We start from the raw sequence: 17033 nt of genomic DNA, 5'->3' as shown, positions 1-17033 counted from the left end.
TGAAGTCACTTGTCAGAGGGATTAAGAATGTCAGAGTTTCTGCTTAAGGAAACAAGTACGGACATACAAACCTCTTCCTTTCCTCTGGATCTGAAGGAATGGATTTATGTAATGGTGCCAGCTCTTCTTCATGTGAGATGACCAATTTTGCATTTACTTGTACCCCTGATATTCGGAATGTTGGGCCTTTAACTTTTCCAAGTCTACCTCCTTAAATTTAGAATGCAACAAAGAACAGTATTAGACTTTCTCCAAAACATGAAAAAACCAAAATGCCCTACAGTTCAATACAAAACCACCCAAAGGAGGTACAACCAATTAGACAAAATTATGTCTCAAAAACAAATAATGCATAAGATACAAAGTGACTAGGAATGTTGACTTTTAAAAATATCAAGTAAAACTGACAGTAATTATGAATAAAAATAGTACTTGACTTATGACCACAGTTGAGCCCAAATTTTTTACTGCTAAGCAAGGCAGTTTGCTAAGTAAGTTTTGCCACATTTTATTATCTTTTTTGCCACAGTTGTTAAACAAATCACTTCTTAAGTGAATTATGTGGTTGTTAAGTGAATCTGGCTTACCAGAGTACTACCTAATATTGGTAACATTATGTGTATAGGTAGTCCTCGAGTTATGAGTATTTGTTCAGTGACTGTTCAAAGTTACAGCCGTGCAAAACAAACAGTACTTATATCCAGATCCTAAAGTTACAGTCACTGCACTGACCTGGCAGGCACATGATCAAAATTTGGGTACCTGGCAGCCCACTCGGACTTATGAGTACAGGTGTGCTTCAACTCCCCCCACCCCGGTCACATGCCTCTACTATCTCTGTCCTTCTGCACTCCACACCCAGCTGATCTTTGCTGTCTTCTTGCTCCTGATGCTGACCAAGTGTGCCCATATTGGTCCTTCAAAAGGTAGCAGCTGACTGCAAATGGCCGCCTTTTTGAGGTAGCACCTGAGAGTTTCCTCAGAAGACCTGGGGAAGAAGCTCTCATGCAGCCAGCAGCTGTCTTGCAAAGGGCCACACCTCATCAGCAACAGAAGCAAGAAAATGGCAAAGTCAACTGGAGCAGTGGAGCACTGGGTGGCAGGTGCCTTGGAGTGCAGGTCGGTGAAGATGGCTGGGCCTCTCTGGAGTAGCTGGGGCTTCCTGGGGTGACTGTGGCTTCGCTGGGCTGGGGTGGCTGCATCTTGCAGCTCAGGGGCTTCTTCCAGGCCCAGAAGCACTGCACCAAAAATCCCAAGCTGCAAAATGGCAAACAGCCACTGGACTGCACAGTTCTGGGGAAGCCTTCAGCCATGCAAGGCTGGAGCAAGAAAGCCAAATGGCAGAGATGATGAAGAATAGGCAGTTGGGTGAAGCTGAGGGGGAGACAGCCACTTATTTTAGAAGAACTGAGGCTCAGGGCTGGAAGTAGCCAAGCTGGGAATAGTCTGGATAGGTGGGACTTAGTTAATGACAACAAACGAGAATTTGGGATTGCTATCACTAAGTGATGGATTTGTGTGGTGTCACACTTTATGACCACATCACTTAGTGACAGAAATTCTGGATCCAATTGCTAATGTAACTTGTTAACTTCTTGTATGGCACTATTTTTACTGTTCTTCAAGTTTAAGAGGCAGATCCATTCTTAGGTTCTTAAAACAGTAAGGTTTTACACAACGAAAAATTAGCCCAATAGATAGTAAAGGTAAAGGTAAAGGTTCCCCTGCACATGCATGCTAGTCGTTTCTGACTCTAGGGGCTGGTGCTCATCTCCGTTTCAAAGCCGAAGAGCCAGCGCTTGTCCGAGGACGTCTCCGTGGTCATGTGACCGGCATGACTAGACGCCAGAGTAGTTAATATAGCATTTGAGAAATACATTAATGTGCATATTTAGAATTAGCCAAAAGGGACAAAAGAATGGAAATTATTGAAAATAATTGATTGTGTCTCCCATTTACTTTAGAACTATTTTTCAGTTTTTAATTTTTATGACTGTTGCCAGTAATGTTTTAAGGTAACAAACATATTATACTGGATATATCTGGAAACAGGACGAGAACAAAACACTACAACAAATGGGAAACTGCTGTCAGCCATTTCAGTAATAACCTGTTCATAAACTCAAGGGCACGATCAAAGGATGTTATGATTTTTTAATGGAGCAAAAAGTGTAATCTGAACTCTTTGCTTGGGTTCATACCACATAGCTGTTGTTAAGCACTCTGTACCTGCCCTTTCTTGTCCAGATGAGTTGTCTTTCAAAGCTTTGAAGCATCCATTATGTACAAGCTCTCCAAGCCGCCGGAGATCTATCTCAGATTTATCCACTAATTCAGCATCTCTAGCTATGGCATCTAATCTGCAACAGGTTAACATTACAATTACAGTTTCAATGTATCAAACATTTTTACTTCATTAAACAAACCTGGAAAACCATTAATGCTAGACATTTCAATAAAGTTATTAATAAGGAAGGAAAGTCAATCAATCCATCTCCTTGTAATAGATCTTTAAAATTCTTATTTGAAAACGAAACCATAACAATTTATACAAATGTAACTTTATTTGATTTAATAGCAAAGTAATGAAGCATTAACATTTTAATTACACTGTATTAGTTTTTCTTTTTTCCTGATTTTTAGTATTGTTTTATTTCAGTTTGTATTGTTTAGCTTTTTACAAATTTATACCAAGTTTATACAGAATAAGCTAAAATCTGCAGGTTTTGTTCTAAATTGTTACTGTATAGAGGTAATTCTCAACTTGCGAACATTCCCTTATGCGATAGGCATCCTCTAGTGCGTATGAGCAAGTCCCAAAATTACAAATAAACTAAAATAAGAACTGTAACAGGATCTATGATAAGAGAACCAGAACGATTAAATAGAAAAGAAATATTATACTGATATAATTATTATTTTAGGAATATTGGAAAAAAATATATATATTTAATTGTGATTTATCAAAACAATAAGAATTGTATTAACTTAAGGTTTGCAAGAGGATATTTTAATATAATAATAATAATAATAATAATAATAATAATAATAATAATAATAATAAAAGAAAAAGTAGTAGTAGTAGTAGTAGTAGTAGTAGTAGTAGTAGTAGTAGTAGTTGGAAGGGACCTTGTTGGTCATCTAGTCCAACCCCCTGCTCAGGCAGGAAACCCTATACCATTTCAGACAAATGGCAGGCCGTTCTCTTCTTAAAAACTTCCAGTGTTGGACCATTCACCACTTCTAGAGGCAGGTTGTTCCACTGGTTAGTTGTTCGAACTGTCAGGAAATTTCTTAGTTCTAGGTTGCTTCTCTCCTTGACTAGTTTCCATCCATTGCTTCTTGTCCTGCCTTCAGGTGCTTTGGAGAATAGCTTGACTCCCTCTTCTTTGTGGCAACCCCAGAGATATTGGAACACTGCTATCATGTCACCCCTCACCCTTCTCTTCATTAAACTACACATACCCAATTCCAGCAACCGTTCCCTATATGTTTTAGCCTCCAGTCCCCCAATCATCTTTGTTGCTCTTCTCTGTACTCTTTCTAGAGTCTCAACATCTTTTTTACATTGTGGTGACCAAAACTGGATACAGTATTCCAGGTGTGGCCTTACCAAGGCATTGTAAAGTGGTATTAGTACTTCACATGATCTTGATTCTATCCCTCTGTTAATGCAGCCTAGCACTGTGTTGGCTTTTTTGGCAGCTACAGCACACTGCTGGCTCATATTTAAGTGATTGTCCACTAGGACTCCAAAATCTCTCTCACAGTTACTACTATTGAGCAAGGTACCACCTATACTATACCTCTGCATTTGATTTTTCCTGCCTAAATGTAGAACCTTACTTTTTTCACAATTGAATTTCATTTTGTTAGATACTGCCCAGTGTTCGAGTCTGTCCAGATCCTCCTGTATCTTAAGCCTATCTTCTGGAGTATTGGCTATTCCTGCCAGCTTGGTGTCGTCTGCAAATTTGATGAGTTCCCCATCTATCCCCTCATCCAAATCGTTGATGAAGATGTTGAAGAGCACTGGGCCCAGAACAGAGCCCTGGGGCACCCCACTACACACTTCCTTCCGTGTAGATGCAGTTCCATTGAGGACCACATGCTGAGTACGGCCTGTCAGCCAGCTACGAATCTATCTGGTGGTGATGCTATCTAACCCACATTTTTCTATCTTATCAAGTAGTAGGTTGTGATCTACTTTATCAAATGCCTTACTGAAGTCCAAGTAAATTATATCTACAGCATTCCTCTGGTCCACTAGTTTTGTCACTTGGTCGAAGAATGCAGTAAGATTTGTCTGGAATGATCTGTTTTTGACAAACCCATGTTGACTTTTAGTGATGACTTTGTTTGCATCAAGGTGTTCGCTGATTTGTTATTTGATTATCTTTTCCAGAATCTTCCCAGGTATTGAGGTCAGGCTGATAGGTCTGTAGTTTCCTGGATCTATTTTTTCCCCTCATTTTTTGAAGATGGGAACTACATCAGCTCTCTTCCAGTCCTCTGGTAGTTCCCCAGTGCTCCAGGATCTTTGAAAAATATAGTTCAGTGGTTCTGAGATCATGTCTGCCAGTTCCTTGAGAACTTTGGCGTGTAATCCATCTGGTCCTGGTGATTTGAACTCGTCTAGGCTGGACAGGTGCTCACTTACCATTTTCTTGCCTATCTTAACTTGCGTTTCTATTCTCTTTTTTATGGCACTGGTTTTGGTAGGTTGGACTGTTTTTTCCCTTTGTGTAAAGACAGATGCAAAAAATGAGTTAAATAGTTTTGCTTTCTCCCTGTTGCTTGTCACCTTCTTGCCACTTTCCCCCACTAATAGACCAATCTTTTCCTTAACTTTTTTCTCGTTTCTTATATGTTGAAAGAAGCTTTTTTTTTTGTTATTTTTGACTTTGGTCGCAAGCCTTAGTTCATTTTGAGCCTTAGCTTCCCTCACTTCATCTTTGCAGGCACGGGCTGTTTGCTGATATTCTGCCTTAGTTACGTGCCCCTCTTTCCACTTCTTATATTTGTCCTTTTTTTATCTTTCAGTTTATCAGAGAGTTCTTTATGCAGCCATGCTGGTTTCTTTTGAAAGCTGTTATTTTTCTTCTTTGTTGGTATTGTGCTAGACTGGGCCTTTATTATCTCACTTTTCAAATTTTCCCAAGCTTCTTGAGTTGTTTTCCCTTTTAGGATTCTCATCCATGGAATTCTTCCCATGGTCTCTCTAGGTTTATTGAAATTAGCTCTTTTAAAGTCCAAGACTCTAGTTTGGCTGTATTCTATTGCTTGTGCCTCCAGAATGTTGAATTCCAATATTGCATGATCACTTCCCCCCAAGGTTCCTGTGGCTTCGACACTTTCTATCATTTCATCTCTGTTAGTGAGAATTAAATCCAATATGGCTAATCCCCTAGTTCCCTTCTCTACTTTTTGGGAGAGAACGTTGTCTGCTAGGTTTGTCAGGAATCTGTTAGATCTTCCACTTGGTGCAGAATTTGTCTCCCAGTTGATATCAGGGTAATTAAAGTCCCCCATTACTATTGTGATGCGCTTCCTACATACCTTAGTTAACTGACTAGCAAAAAGTTCATCTATTTCCTCTGCTTGGTTCAGTGGCCTATAGTATACACCTATGGCAATGTCATTTTTTCCCCTTTTATATTGACCCAAATACATTCGTTTACAGTTTTCATCATTGTTGTGCTCTATTTCTGTAGAGATAAAGTTATTTCTTATATATAGAGCCTTGGTGGAGCAGTGGGCTAATGCCTCCTTAAGTAACACCAGCTGCCTGCAATTAGTGCAGGTTCGCATCCCACCAGGCTCAAGGTTGACTCAGCCTTCCATCCTTCCGAGGTAGGTAAAATGAGGACCCAGATTGTTGGGGGCAATTAAGCTGACTTTGTAATAATGCTGCTTGGGTGTGTGTGTGAAAGCCCTAATAAGCAGGCATATACATAGAATGAAGGCTACTGCTAAGCTTGTAAGCCGCCCTGAGTCTTCGGAGAAGGGCAGATATAAATGGAATTAAAATAAAATAAATAAAATAGAGCAACTCCACCTCCTCTTTTTTTTAGTCTGTTTCTTTTAAATAGTTTAAATCCCTCTAGCTGTGTGTTCCATTTGTGGGTTTCATCTCACCATGTTTCCGTAATGGCAACAATATCATACCCGCCCTCATTTACCTGAATTTCTAGTTCACCCTTACTGTTCATACTCTGCGCATTAGTGTATAGACATTTGAGTCCTTTACAACTGACCCTGTGTTTACTTGCTACATAACTTGTGTGGTGCCTGAGTTCCCCTATTTTCTTAGATTGCCGGGGACAGTGATGTTCTGTATCAATTAACTCACTGTCCCCGTTGTTTAGTTTAAATATTCCTCCAGGAAAGCTGTGAATTTATTGCCAAGTAACTCAGTCCCTTTCTTGGGATGGATGCAGACCATGTCTTTTGTACATTTTTTCATTGGACCAGCTACAGACATCGTGACTAATATAACCAAAGCCTTCTCCTTTACACCACTCCTTTAGCCACATATTAAATTCTGCTATACGCTGGCCTTTTCCATTTTGCTCCTTATACACTGGGAAGACCTCTGAAAAAGTGACCCTACAGCCTATTCTGCTGAGTTCCTGCCCCAAGCTCTGGAAATCATTCTGCACAGAGTACATCGTTTTGGGACAGATTGTTAGTGCCAAGATGTACAATGGCATCCACATCACAGTCTTTGCTGGCATTGTTGACTATTTTGAAAATACGCTTCTTGTCCCTACTGGCAGTAGCACCTGGAAGACACCTGACCTCTTTTGAAACCTCTGCATCCTTTCTTAAATTTACATCCCTTATAATTGAATCACCAACCAGAAGGTGGGTTCTCTTCTAGCGTACCTTTCTATTCTTGCATGACTGATGTGTTATACTTGATTCACACTTCTCCCTGTCAAAAACAAGTTCATTTCGGACCATGGTCCCCTGCTTATTTGAGTTATCATCACAATTACCTTGACCTGTTTCCTTGATGTCCCTGTGAAGGTCAGCAAGGGCACTGTATCTGTTATGCAGGGATACAGCTAAAGCTTTGGGTTTATGGTTCACAGCTCTCACCCTGCCTGATCCCACGGTTGTCCACACTGCCCTTCTTCTGCAGGATCTTTGCGGTAGAGGGGGCTGATAGCGTGGAGGCTCAGTAGAGTTATATGACTTAGCTACTGTGGTCCTCCACCCACTTCTGCTTAACTCACAGTTTTGTAGCTTTCCCCAGCAGCCTCTTTTTGCTTGAAAGACCTTTAGCACTGGGGTTAATGAAGATGGAGTTTTCTCTAAAATAAGTTTGTTTAATTGGGCCATCCGAGCCACGGCCTTCTGAGCTCTGGCTTTTACATGCTTATTCCATTTACCATTTGTCTGGAATACTAGCCCTAAATAGGTAAATGACTGAACTTGTTCTATTCTTCTATTTAAAACCCATCTCCTCATCTTTTGTTGCCTGCTAAATATCATTACCTTTGATTTCTCTACATTAATTGTCAAACGATTTTTTATACAATATGCTGCCAACCTTCCTAGTGACCTTCGTAGCCCCAACTGTGAGGCCGACAGCAAAATTATATCATCGGCATATAACAAGCAATTTACCTGTCTTGTTCCTATACTAGGCCCATGAAGTGGTAAGTCTTCCAGACATTTTGGAAAATCGTTTAAATATAAATTGAAGTGTTGGGGCTAAAATGCAACCTTGTCTTAAGCCCTTCTTAATTGGAATTGCATTTGTTACCGATCCTGTTTTGTTCACTCGAATTCGGATATTCCATCTCTTTCTATGGGGGGTGAATTATTACCCCCCGTAGATAGGGCTCGCAACTTGGGAGTCCTCCTAGATTCACGGCTCACCTTGGAAGACCACATGGTGGCTGTGACTAGGGGGGCTTTCGCCCAGGTTCGCCTGGTGCGCCAGTTGCGGCCCTATCTTAGCCGGGATGATTTATGCACAGTCACTCACGCGCTCGTGACCTCTCGTCTAGACTACTGTAACGCTCTCTACATGGGGCTTCCCTTGAGGACCACCCGGAGGCTCCAACTGGTACAGAATGCAGCCGTGAGAGTTGTGTTGGGAGTCTCCCGATACTCCCATGTCACACCTCTGCTCCGTGAGCTGCATTGGTTGCCAGTTGTCTTCCGGGTGAGATTCAAGGTGCTAGTAATGGTGTTTAAAGCCCTACATGGCAGGGGTCCGGAGTACCTTAGGGAACACCTGCTGCCGGCGTCTACTTCCCTCCGCCCTGTGCGTTCCCACAGAGAGGGTCTCCTCAGGGTGCCACCGGTCAGAGAATGTCGACTGGTGGCCCCCAGGGGGAGATCCTTCTCTGTGGGCGCCCCGGAGCTATGGAACCAGTTACCGGTTGAGCTCCGGACGGCGCCCGATCTTCGCTCCTTTCGCCGCGACTTGAAAACATACTTGTTCGAGCAAGCCGGCCTGGCCTGAGGGGGGATTAGTGGGGTCTTTTTACTATTTTTATTGGGGTTTTTTACCATGTATTAATTGTATTTTTAATCGGGCATGTATTTAATTATCTTTTATTTTTTGTAAATCTCTGTGTTTTATTCTTGCCCTGTACACCGCCCTGAGTCCTTCGGGAGAAGGGCGGTATAGAAATATTAATAAATTAAATTAAATTAAATTAAATTAAATTACCTGGGTTTCCATATATAACAATCTAATTAAATATAGCAGTTTCTTTTCTATTCCCATGGCCTCTAATTTATACCATAGAATTGATCTATCAATTGTATCAAAGGCTGCCTTCAGGTCTATAAATGCCATGTACAAAGGTTTTTTCCAAAACTTAAACTTTGTTATTAGATGGTCCAACACAAAACAGTTGTCCATTGTAGATCTTCCGCTCCTGAAGCCAGACTGTTCTTCAGCTAGAATGTTGTTTCTCTTTATCCAGTCTTCTAATTTATGAAGCAAATACTTAGCATAATTTTTTGCTGAAATATCAATTAGACTAATTAACCGGAAATTATCTGGATTGTCTCTAGAGCTTTTTTTATGTAATGGAACAATTATTGATGTACGCCAACTGGAATTTGCCCTGTTCTATTAATAAAAGTAAAGAGACCCACCAGGACAGGCGCCCACCAGGCTATGTTTTCTTTAAACAGCGATGCCGGGAGCGCATCCTGTCCTGGAGCTTTGTCTTCAGGGAAGAAATTAAATGCCTCACCTCTGTGATTGACACTTCTGCCCACTGGGGTAAGGCTTCATATCCCTTCATATCAAGCTCAGAGAGGATATCACTTCATCAGAGCTTTCCACAACTGCTGGAGTGGCCAAATGCCTCTCCCAACTTTCTGCAGTAATATTTGGGTCACTTATTGGTTTTCTATCTTTAATAATTTTTGAGACCCCCAACCAAAAGTGTGTGGGTGAGGCTAGCTTTGCTGCCTGTTCTAAGCCAGCCCATAAGTCGTCAATATAAGAAGCCTTTTTCCTCTTCAGTAGCTGCTTATATTTCTGCCTCATGGTAATATACTTCTTCTGTAATTCCATATTCGGGCTCATTAAGTATCTCCTAAGTGATTTCCTAAGCTGTTTTTTCCCTTCCTTGCAGTCATTATCAAACCATGTTGAGTAACTAGAATCAAACTGGCCTACTGACTTAGTAGTCATGAAAAAATGCTTCAATTTCTGACATATTTCCACAAAATATACTATAAGCTCTTGTTCACCCATACTATTTGAACATATATGCGCTAGGGCTTCCATACGTGATGAATTCATAAATTCTGTCACTGCTTTCCCATCAACCCTCTTCCATGTTAGCCTTCTCTCCTGGGCTATATCCAAGTTGAAGCCTATTTGTTGAATTATTTGGTTCCTTTTCCTTAAATGAGAGGGGAGTGCCAGGGACATCTCAATCGGAAGATCATCACTTTCCGGCCTTGGTGACGTCAAGACCGAAGTAGCCCCTGCCACTAAACTGTGAGAAACACAGAAGTAATCAATAGAGCTACATGCCTTGGGACCAAAAAGGTTATGGGGTACCTTCTAACCTCTGTGTACTGGCCTACTATTTGAAGGTTACAGTTGTAAACCATTGTTAGAAATTTCCCCCCATCTTTATTCTTTTGCCTATCTTGAGAGTCCCATAATTGTTGGTTATGTAAATAACCATCTGGAATTGTACCATTTTCAACAAAAGGCTCCAACGAAGGACCCACACGGTCATTAAAGTCTCCTGCCAAAATTAAAGGTGTTTTTATAAATTTTTTATCTAATATCTTTACTTCTAGTGCCTCGCACAGATTGCCCATTGCTGGATTGACATACACATTTATAAATACCATTGACTTCCCTCTATATGCCAAATGGATTGCTTGAAAAAATAAAGGGCCGGCACACGAGCATATCTCGTTTCCCTTCCAACCTAATTCGGCTTTTACCAAAATGCACAACCCTCTTGAAGCTCTTCCCTTTATAGCTACCGTCTTTGCTGGCAGCTGCCAAATATTAAACCCAGGGAGCTCAATTGGGGCCTCATCACCACTAACCCTGGTTTCCTGCAAGGCAATTACATGATACCTGTTTAAAAATTTAATACAATCATCTGTGCACCAACTCCCTCTCCATCCTGCCACATTCCATGAGAGGAAGTGGACTCTTAAAGAAAGTGATTGCTCGCTATTTCCTAGTCAGGCTTCTTGAATAATCTCTTCTACCCGTCCTCCCCTGTTTATGCTTACACACCCATTTAATTGCCTGAGCTCCATAGAAGACTGTTTAGGCATCATTTCTCTGCCTGTTGCTTTTAGGCTTGCAGATCCATAAGATCTATTAATCTCTGCCTCCACAATAAATGATTTTACTTGAGGCTCCACGCTTACGTCATTTCTTGGTATCATTTTTGCCACTGAGGACTGGGAGATTCCTTCATGGGTACCTTCCATCTCAGGTGTTCGTCCCACAGCACTTTGCACTGTCAGGTCAGCTGTCTCTGGCACTTTATGCTGTATAGACGCAGATATCTGGCTTCCCGAACTTATAAGCTGCTGACTCTCTGGAACTGCGTCATGACTTAATGGGGACAGAACTATCGGCACCAAAGGGGTGGCAGAGGAAATGGTCTGCTTCAGCAGCTTCCTCGTCTCTTTATGTTTTTTAAGTACTTCTTGCTGCTCCGTTAATGAAAGTAAAGAAAAAGTTTCTAAGCAGGCATAGTCAAATACCTATCTCATCTTGCATTACACCAATTGAAGGAACTTTCACAGTAGCTGGAACCAAAACCTCAGCCAACATTTCCTTTGTAATGCTAGATCTCCTCCCTGTTTCAGTTAACTTACTTTCCCTATTTCGTTTACTTTTCAAGTCAGCTGTCCCATGCGCTGCACCACTCTCCCTAGGGGCTCTCTGGATCAACGGGCTGACTTTGCTACTAGAAAAAACTCGGGTTGGTAAAATTTGGTAAAAAGCCAAGAATCCTCTCATTCGCGTGAACAGACTTGGAAAGAGCTGTTGTTTGAACTTAAGAATTCTGGAATAATTATCACATTGTGGAAGATATTCATATGCTACCAGATCTATTGCACCCTTGTCACTCCGAGTAAGCTGCGACAAAGAGGTCACTATCCGTCTTTTTGAAGTCCATCTACCCGCATTTGTCTCAGAATTATGTATGTTCAATACAATCTGCTCCTTCAACAATTGCCTGCTTCTCCTCACACACCTGTGCCGTGGGATTTCAGGCCCATCCAGGTCACCAACTTTTTTTCCGCCAATATGCTGTCTACTTACTCCTTCCCTCGTTCGCACCATTGATGATATCTGACCAGGTCGTTCTGTCTGGCAACCAGTCGAAATTACCTGCGGCTTTTCCGTCTGTACCGCAGCAACAAGATTGATCACAGAGTTCAACTTTAAACGCACCTCTGCAAACTGGTCAAAAATGGCCCAGACTGTCTGAGAAGTGAGCATGCTGTGCCAGCTGATGAAATCCTTTATGCTATCACTTAGCTGGTTTTCAAGCCCTAAAGCTGATCCACTATGATTGTCAAACTCCAACTCTAGTCCCTTATCCCGGCTTGGAGCTGACTCACTTAAAACTGCTGAGTCATTTGTCATCCAATTTCGCGGAGGGATTAGCGAGCCTCTCAACTGGCTTCTCAACTGGCTCTCCTTGGCCTGCGCCCGCAGATCCCACTGCCAAAGCCTCGCAGCTATCCGGCAGGAGAAAGGGGGAGGATGCACGACCCACTGCATATGGTATAGGCTGACAGAAACCGTCAATTTTCTGTTGTTTTTGTGTATTGGTTCTATCTTCCTTACTGTTTGGTGAACACTGTGCCGTCTTTCTTTTCTTCCCCTTGGGAGAGGCCATTGGTGTCCTCCGTTTTCTATTCCGAATACAGTGCTCAATTATTACCTATCACTTCTCTGGTTGGTAAACTCTTCTTCCGCTCAGCAGTTAGAATGCAGTATTCTCCGCATTCCAGGTTCTCCTATTGCATTCCACTGAGCAGCTGTGTCCTTCTCCTCCTGCCACGGACACCGCCAGCCAGGTAATTGCAAAGAGGGTCCAATCAGCAAGGACTTAGCTACTGTGGTCCTCCACCCATTTCTCCTTAACTCACAGCTTTGTTTTTTGGGAAAAGAGGAAATCAACTAAAACTATTATTTGGGATATGGATTATAGAAATCAATAGTTAATGATTGTTTTACAATTGTAACCCAGACAACACACTGTTCACCAATTATTAAGTGATTTATGATTTTTAAAAATTCAATAAAATGACAAAAAAAGAATTCCACATTTGTTATATTTACCTTTCAAGAGGCCCCCCAAATTTCTTGTAACTTTTGATAAACCTAAGAAAGTTTGATAAATTGAGAAATTAATCTTCTTTTAAAATAAACCAATATAAGCAAACATCAAAGAAACATATTTATCAATCTTAGTGAATAATGACAAATTAAAAATGAATATCTCAGAGTTCATATGAAGACCATTCAAAAAACTGATGTGCATATATAAAAATATCAGATACTTTATACTATCTGCATAGAATAAAAGTACAAATTAACACAGAACGTGTGATCATTTATTGATTTATATTTATCAATTTGAAGAATGTTGGATATTTATTTACACTATACCCCAAATCTAACTTCTACTGCTATTTGAATTTACAGAAGCATTCAACCATACCTTTTAACTTCCAACTTAATCAAAACCTATGAATTTTAATAGAATTTTTCACCTTCCCAAATGAAAAAAATATAGTTTTCACACATACAGTATATAAAACACATATGCTATAGGAGTGTTTTTACTTTATAAATTGAAATAGATTAGGATATGCATTATGATGTGTTCCTTACCTCCGAATCTCTGCATCACTAAATCCTTTAATGTTTTCCCGGGGAATGGTCCGTGGTCTTCCACGTTTTTTTGGTCGTTTTCTTTCTGAGACAGAGTCACTATCTGATCCAGAATACCTTCTATTCCTACAACGTCTTCCTTCATTTCCATTAAAACTTAGTATCTATTTTTTCAAAAAAAAAAAAGTGCAGAGGTGCTCAAATTCAATCTTAACAGTTAGCATTTCAAATAAATGATTGTTCTAAAACAAAAGATAATTAAAAAGTGAACCCTTTTCAAAAGTCAAGCTTACTTGTTTTGCACAGTTTCTCATTCTTGGAAGCATATAAATTTCTTCCAATTCCTTTTGTCTTTCTTCTTCTTCTAATCTTCGTCTATGGACCTCTGGAATTATTTCTTCCCAGTTTCTTGAATTTTGTTCAGGCTCCAATTCAATGTCATCTTCATCCATATTGGAAAAATTGGCCACCTGTAAAAATACTGTTTTATCAGATACAATACAAATGCACACACTATACACTGAACATACTATGATAAAAATATATAAATTACCAAATAAACCCTGCTTAAAGAATATAGTCGACAAATTAATGCGTTTGTTCCAAATCCTCAAAACCAGAATTAGCAAGAACAAATGTTCATAACCAAAGTTAATCTAATTCTCTCTTAGTCCCACCCCCCATGGCCAATATCTTGATTTATAAGTTAAGAAAGAAGTGAAATCTAGTCAACAGCTTCTGACAGAACGGAAAAGGGAAACATTATTATTATTTATTTTGCTGCAGGTTCCATATAACTTTAAGATCTATAAAGTTGTAGGAACTCTATAAAATAGATTATATGGATATTTGGATAGCTATGGAGCAGAGGAAAAATCTGGATTTTTCATGTCAGCAATTTGGATTGACAACTTTAAAGAATGAGAATTTTTATATGACTCCTCACTTACCAACTACAACTGGGATCATCAACTTAGTCACTAGGTAACAAAGTAATAAAGTGAAATATGTGACCACACCCATTTTATTATTATTATTATTATTATTTATTATTTATATACTGCTCCTCTCCCGAAGGACTCAGGGCGGTGTACAGGGCAATTAAAACACTATGTACAGCACATAATATACAAAAATTAAAATAAATTAAACCAAGAACTTATGATATCAGTTCTGTGCAGTCATTAAATGAATACCCTTGGTTGTTAAGCATAGCATCACATGACTTCAGCTTGTGACTTCCTGCAGCTTCCCCACTGACTTTGCTTGCTGGAAGTGAGATGTGAAGGCTGTAAATAGTGATCACATGATCATTGTATATGCACACCAGATTCACAATCACATGATCCTAACTTCAAGGAGAGGTCATGAATCTTTTTTCAGTGCTACTGTAACTGAAGTTACTGAACAAGCAGTCAGTCAGTGAGGATTATCTGTGTTGTACAAAGCCCAAGCCAATAAAATACTGAAAAGAAACCAATTCATTTAATTGTGATACTTGCACATTCAACCAAATGTGCTTCAATTATTTCTGTTTCTCTGCATTAAAAGCTCTGATGTAATGGAAATAGAGGCTAAACTAATTTAAATTAGAGCTTTATATATGCTTATGTGGAAATGAATACCATCAAATTTAGAAATGCTCATTTTCAAGTAAACATACATGTTAATACCTTAAACTGAGAAAGCAATTCATCTCCCACAGTTAATGGTCCAGTTTCATTTTCCCGTGTTTCAGCTCTCTTCAATATTTCATCTATGTCCATTTCCTAAGAATATGAAATAAAATTATACAATTGGATTTTGGCTTTGAATTACAGCTAAATAAAATGCAAGGAAGTTTAATTTGTCTGTACCTGTGGTTCCTGTTCTTCCCCTTCTGGTTCTTTGAAAAGTTCCTCAGCACCAAACTTTAGAATAGCTGACAGTTCCTCTTTATTAAAAGGAGTAGAGCTGAAAATGAAGAATAGTAGTTTTAAGGAATGCTGAGGATACCTCAACCTGTATATTTCAACCTAGGCCATGTTGTTGATTCTGCTTCTTAGTATCTGGAGGGTATGCAAGTGTAGATGAGGAACAGATTCAAGCTCAATTCTGACAAAACCAAATGGTTCTTACAATCCTGTGGATATTACATCCTTAGTTTTGCACAGAACAGCAATTTGGGGGTCATCTTGGACTCATAGATTCTCCCCCAAAACCAGGGGGTAGTTGTGACCCAGACAAACTTCACATATAACCAGTGCAGCAATTATGCCCATTCTGGGTCAGGAATGGTAATTTACACCATAGTCACTTCACAAACGGCCTACTAGATAGGTCTACATGGAGCTGTTCCTGAAGCCACTCCAAAGTACTGATAGCACAGGCATGGCAACCCAGGCATTAATAAGTATGCATACTATGACAACAGTAACATCACTGCTCTGAAAGCTGAACTAGTTATCATTTGGTTTCAGTGTAATTCCAAATGCTGACTACCATCCACTCATACAACCCTTCATAGGTCAAGCATTGGTTTATTGCAAGAACTGTCTATCTCCAATATTTCTGTCTGCTCAGTTAAGTTCAGGAAAATTAGGTGAGATCCAGGACTTCTCAAATAAACAATGTCACCTATTGGGACCTAGGAAGCCTGCTTTTTCAGTCATAGCACCTAAATTCTGAAATTTTATTTTATTTTTATTTTTATTACATTTATATCCCGCCCTTCTCCGAAGACTCAAGGCGGCTTACAAGCTTAGAGATCCATGTCGCTTTTCTCCCCACATTCAAAAAGTCACTAAAAATCTGGCTACTCCTAGACCTTGGGACAGAGCAGTTGTTGAGCCCATATAGAGTTTTTATGTATTTTTTTCTTCTGCATGCATATTTATGTTCTGTCATTTCCAGGCTTTAATGTGTAAGCTGCCCAGAGTTGTGTGGAGTTGGGCAGTATTTAAATAATCATACATTAAGATATAATTGGGTTTTTGATCCTCTGGATCAGGAGGTCACCAACCCCCAGGCCACAACCCATTACTGGGTCGTGGGCCATTTGGTACTGGGCCAGGCAAGTGGCGTGTACATCTCCACTTATGTGAGTGAACTGCACGTATTTGCAGCTCCACTTGTGCACATACTCATGCATGCACCTGCTGCTCACATGGAACCATCCTCTTTCTCCCCTCACCAGACCACCAAGCTGGAAAGGCTGGAGACCTCTGCTCTGAATTCTTGTCTCTGATAATGTATATATAAAAAAAGAAATTCTGATTTTGCTCACATCCTTTTCTTCTTCAATACCTATCTCATCCTTCCCTCATCATTTTTCTCTTTTTTAGCAACTTCAATTTGGTCTCTACAGAATAGTTGCTGTAGAAGAATGAACAGGAAGGTATCTTCTACCATATCCCAAAAATTCAGGAATGAAGAGAAATGGGAGTTCTCAGTAATATATCTGTAAATGGGCAGAAAAACTGAAGTAAATAATTTATCCAGCTTGCATATTCTAGCTGGGAAACCAAGAAGTTTAGTTCAATCTGAGGTAAATAGCTGATTGGTGATTTGGTGATTTGACTGTAACCCTCACTACTTTTCTGATAAACTGTGAAAAGCAACTATCTGTAGAGAATATCATCAAGTTGTCAAAAGAACTACACCTCACTAATAAAAT

General features: G+C 40.0%; 1 protein-coding gene across 3 annotated transcripts in view; it reads right to left on the bottom strand.

Moving 5' to 3' along the window:
• The window catches only part of CHD1 (chromodomain helicase DNA binding protein 1), a 76637-nt gene that overhangs the window by 10715 nt on the left and 48889 nt on the right, over positions 1 to 17033 (bottom strand). For all 3 annotated transcript variants that reach the window (XM_083354537.1, XM_083354536.1, XM_083354538.1), the window contains 7 exons: positions 15235 to 15331; positions 15052 to 15147; positions 13672 to 13848; positions 13379 to 13542; positions 12824 to 12865; positions 2230 to 2360; positions 72 to 210 (listed from right to left, as the gene is read on the bottom strand). In XM_083354537.1, the coding sequence (XP_083210663.1) occupies positions 72 to 210; positions 2230 to 2360; positions 12824 to 12865; positions 13379 to 13542; positions 13672 to 13848; positions 15052 to 15147; positions 15235 to 15331 (846 nt within the window). The remainder of the gene's footprint in view (positions 1 to 71; positions 211 to 2229; positions 2361 to 12823; positions 12866 to 13378; positions 13543 to 13671; positions 13849 to 15051; positions 15148 to 15234; positions 15332 to 17033) is intronic.

The sequence above is a fragment of the Vipera ursinii genome (assembly GCF_947247035.1).
Source record: "Vipera ursinii genome assembly, chromosome: 2".
Lineage (NCBI taxonomy): Eukaryota > Metazoa > Chordata > Lepidosauria > Squamata > Viperidae > Vipera > Vipera ursinii.
The sequence above is the reverse complement of the archived record's forward strand: the minus strand, read 5'-3'. Positions and strand labels throughout refer to the sequence as shown.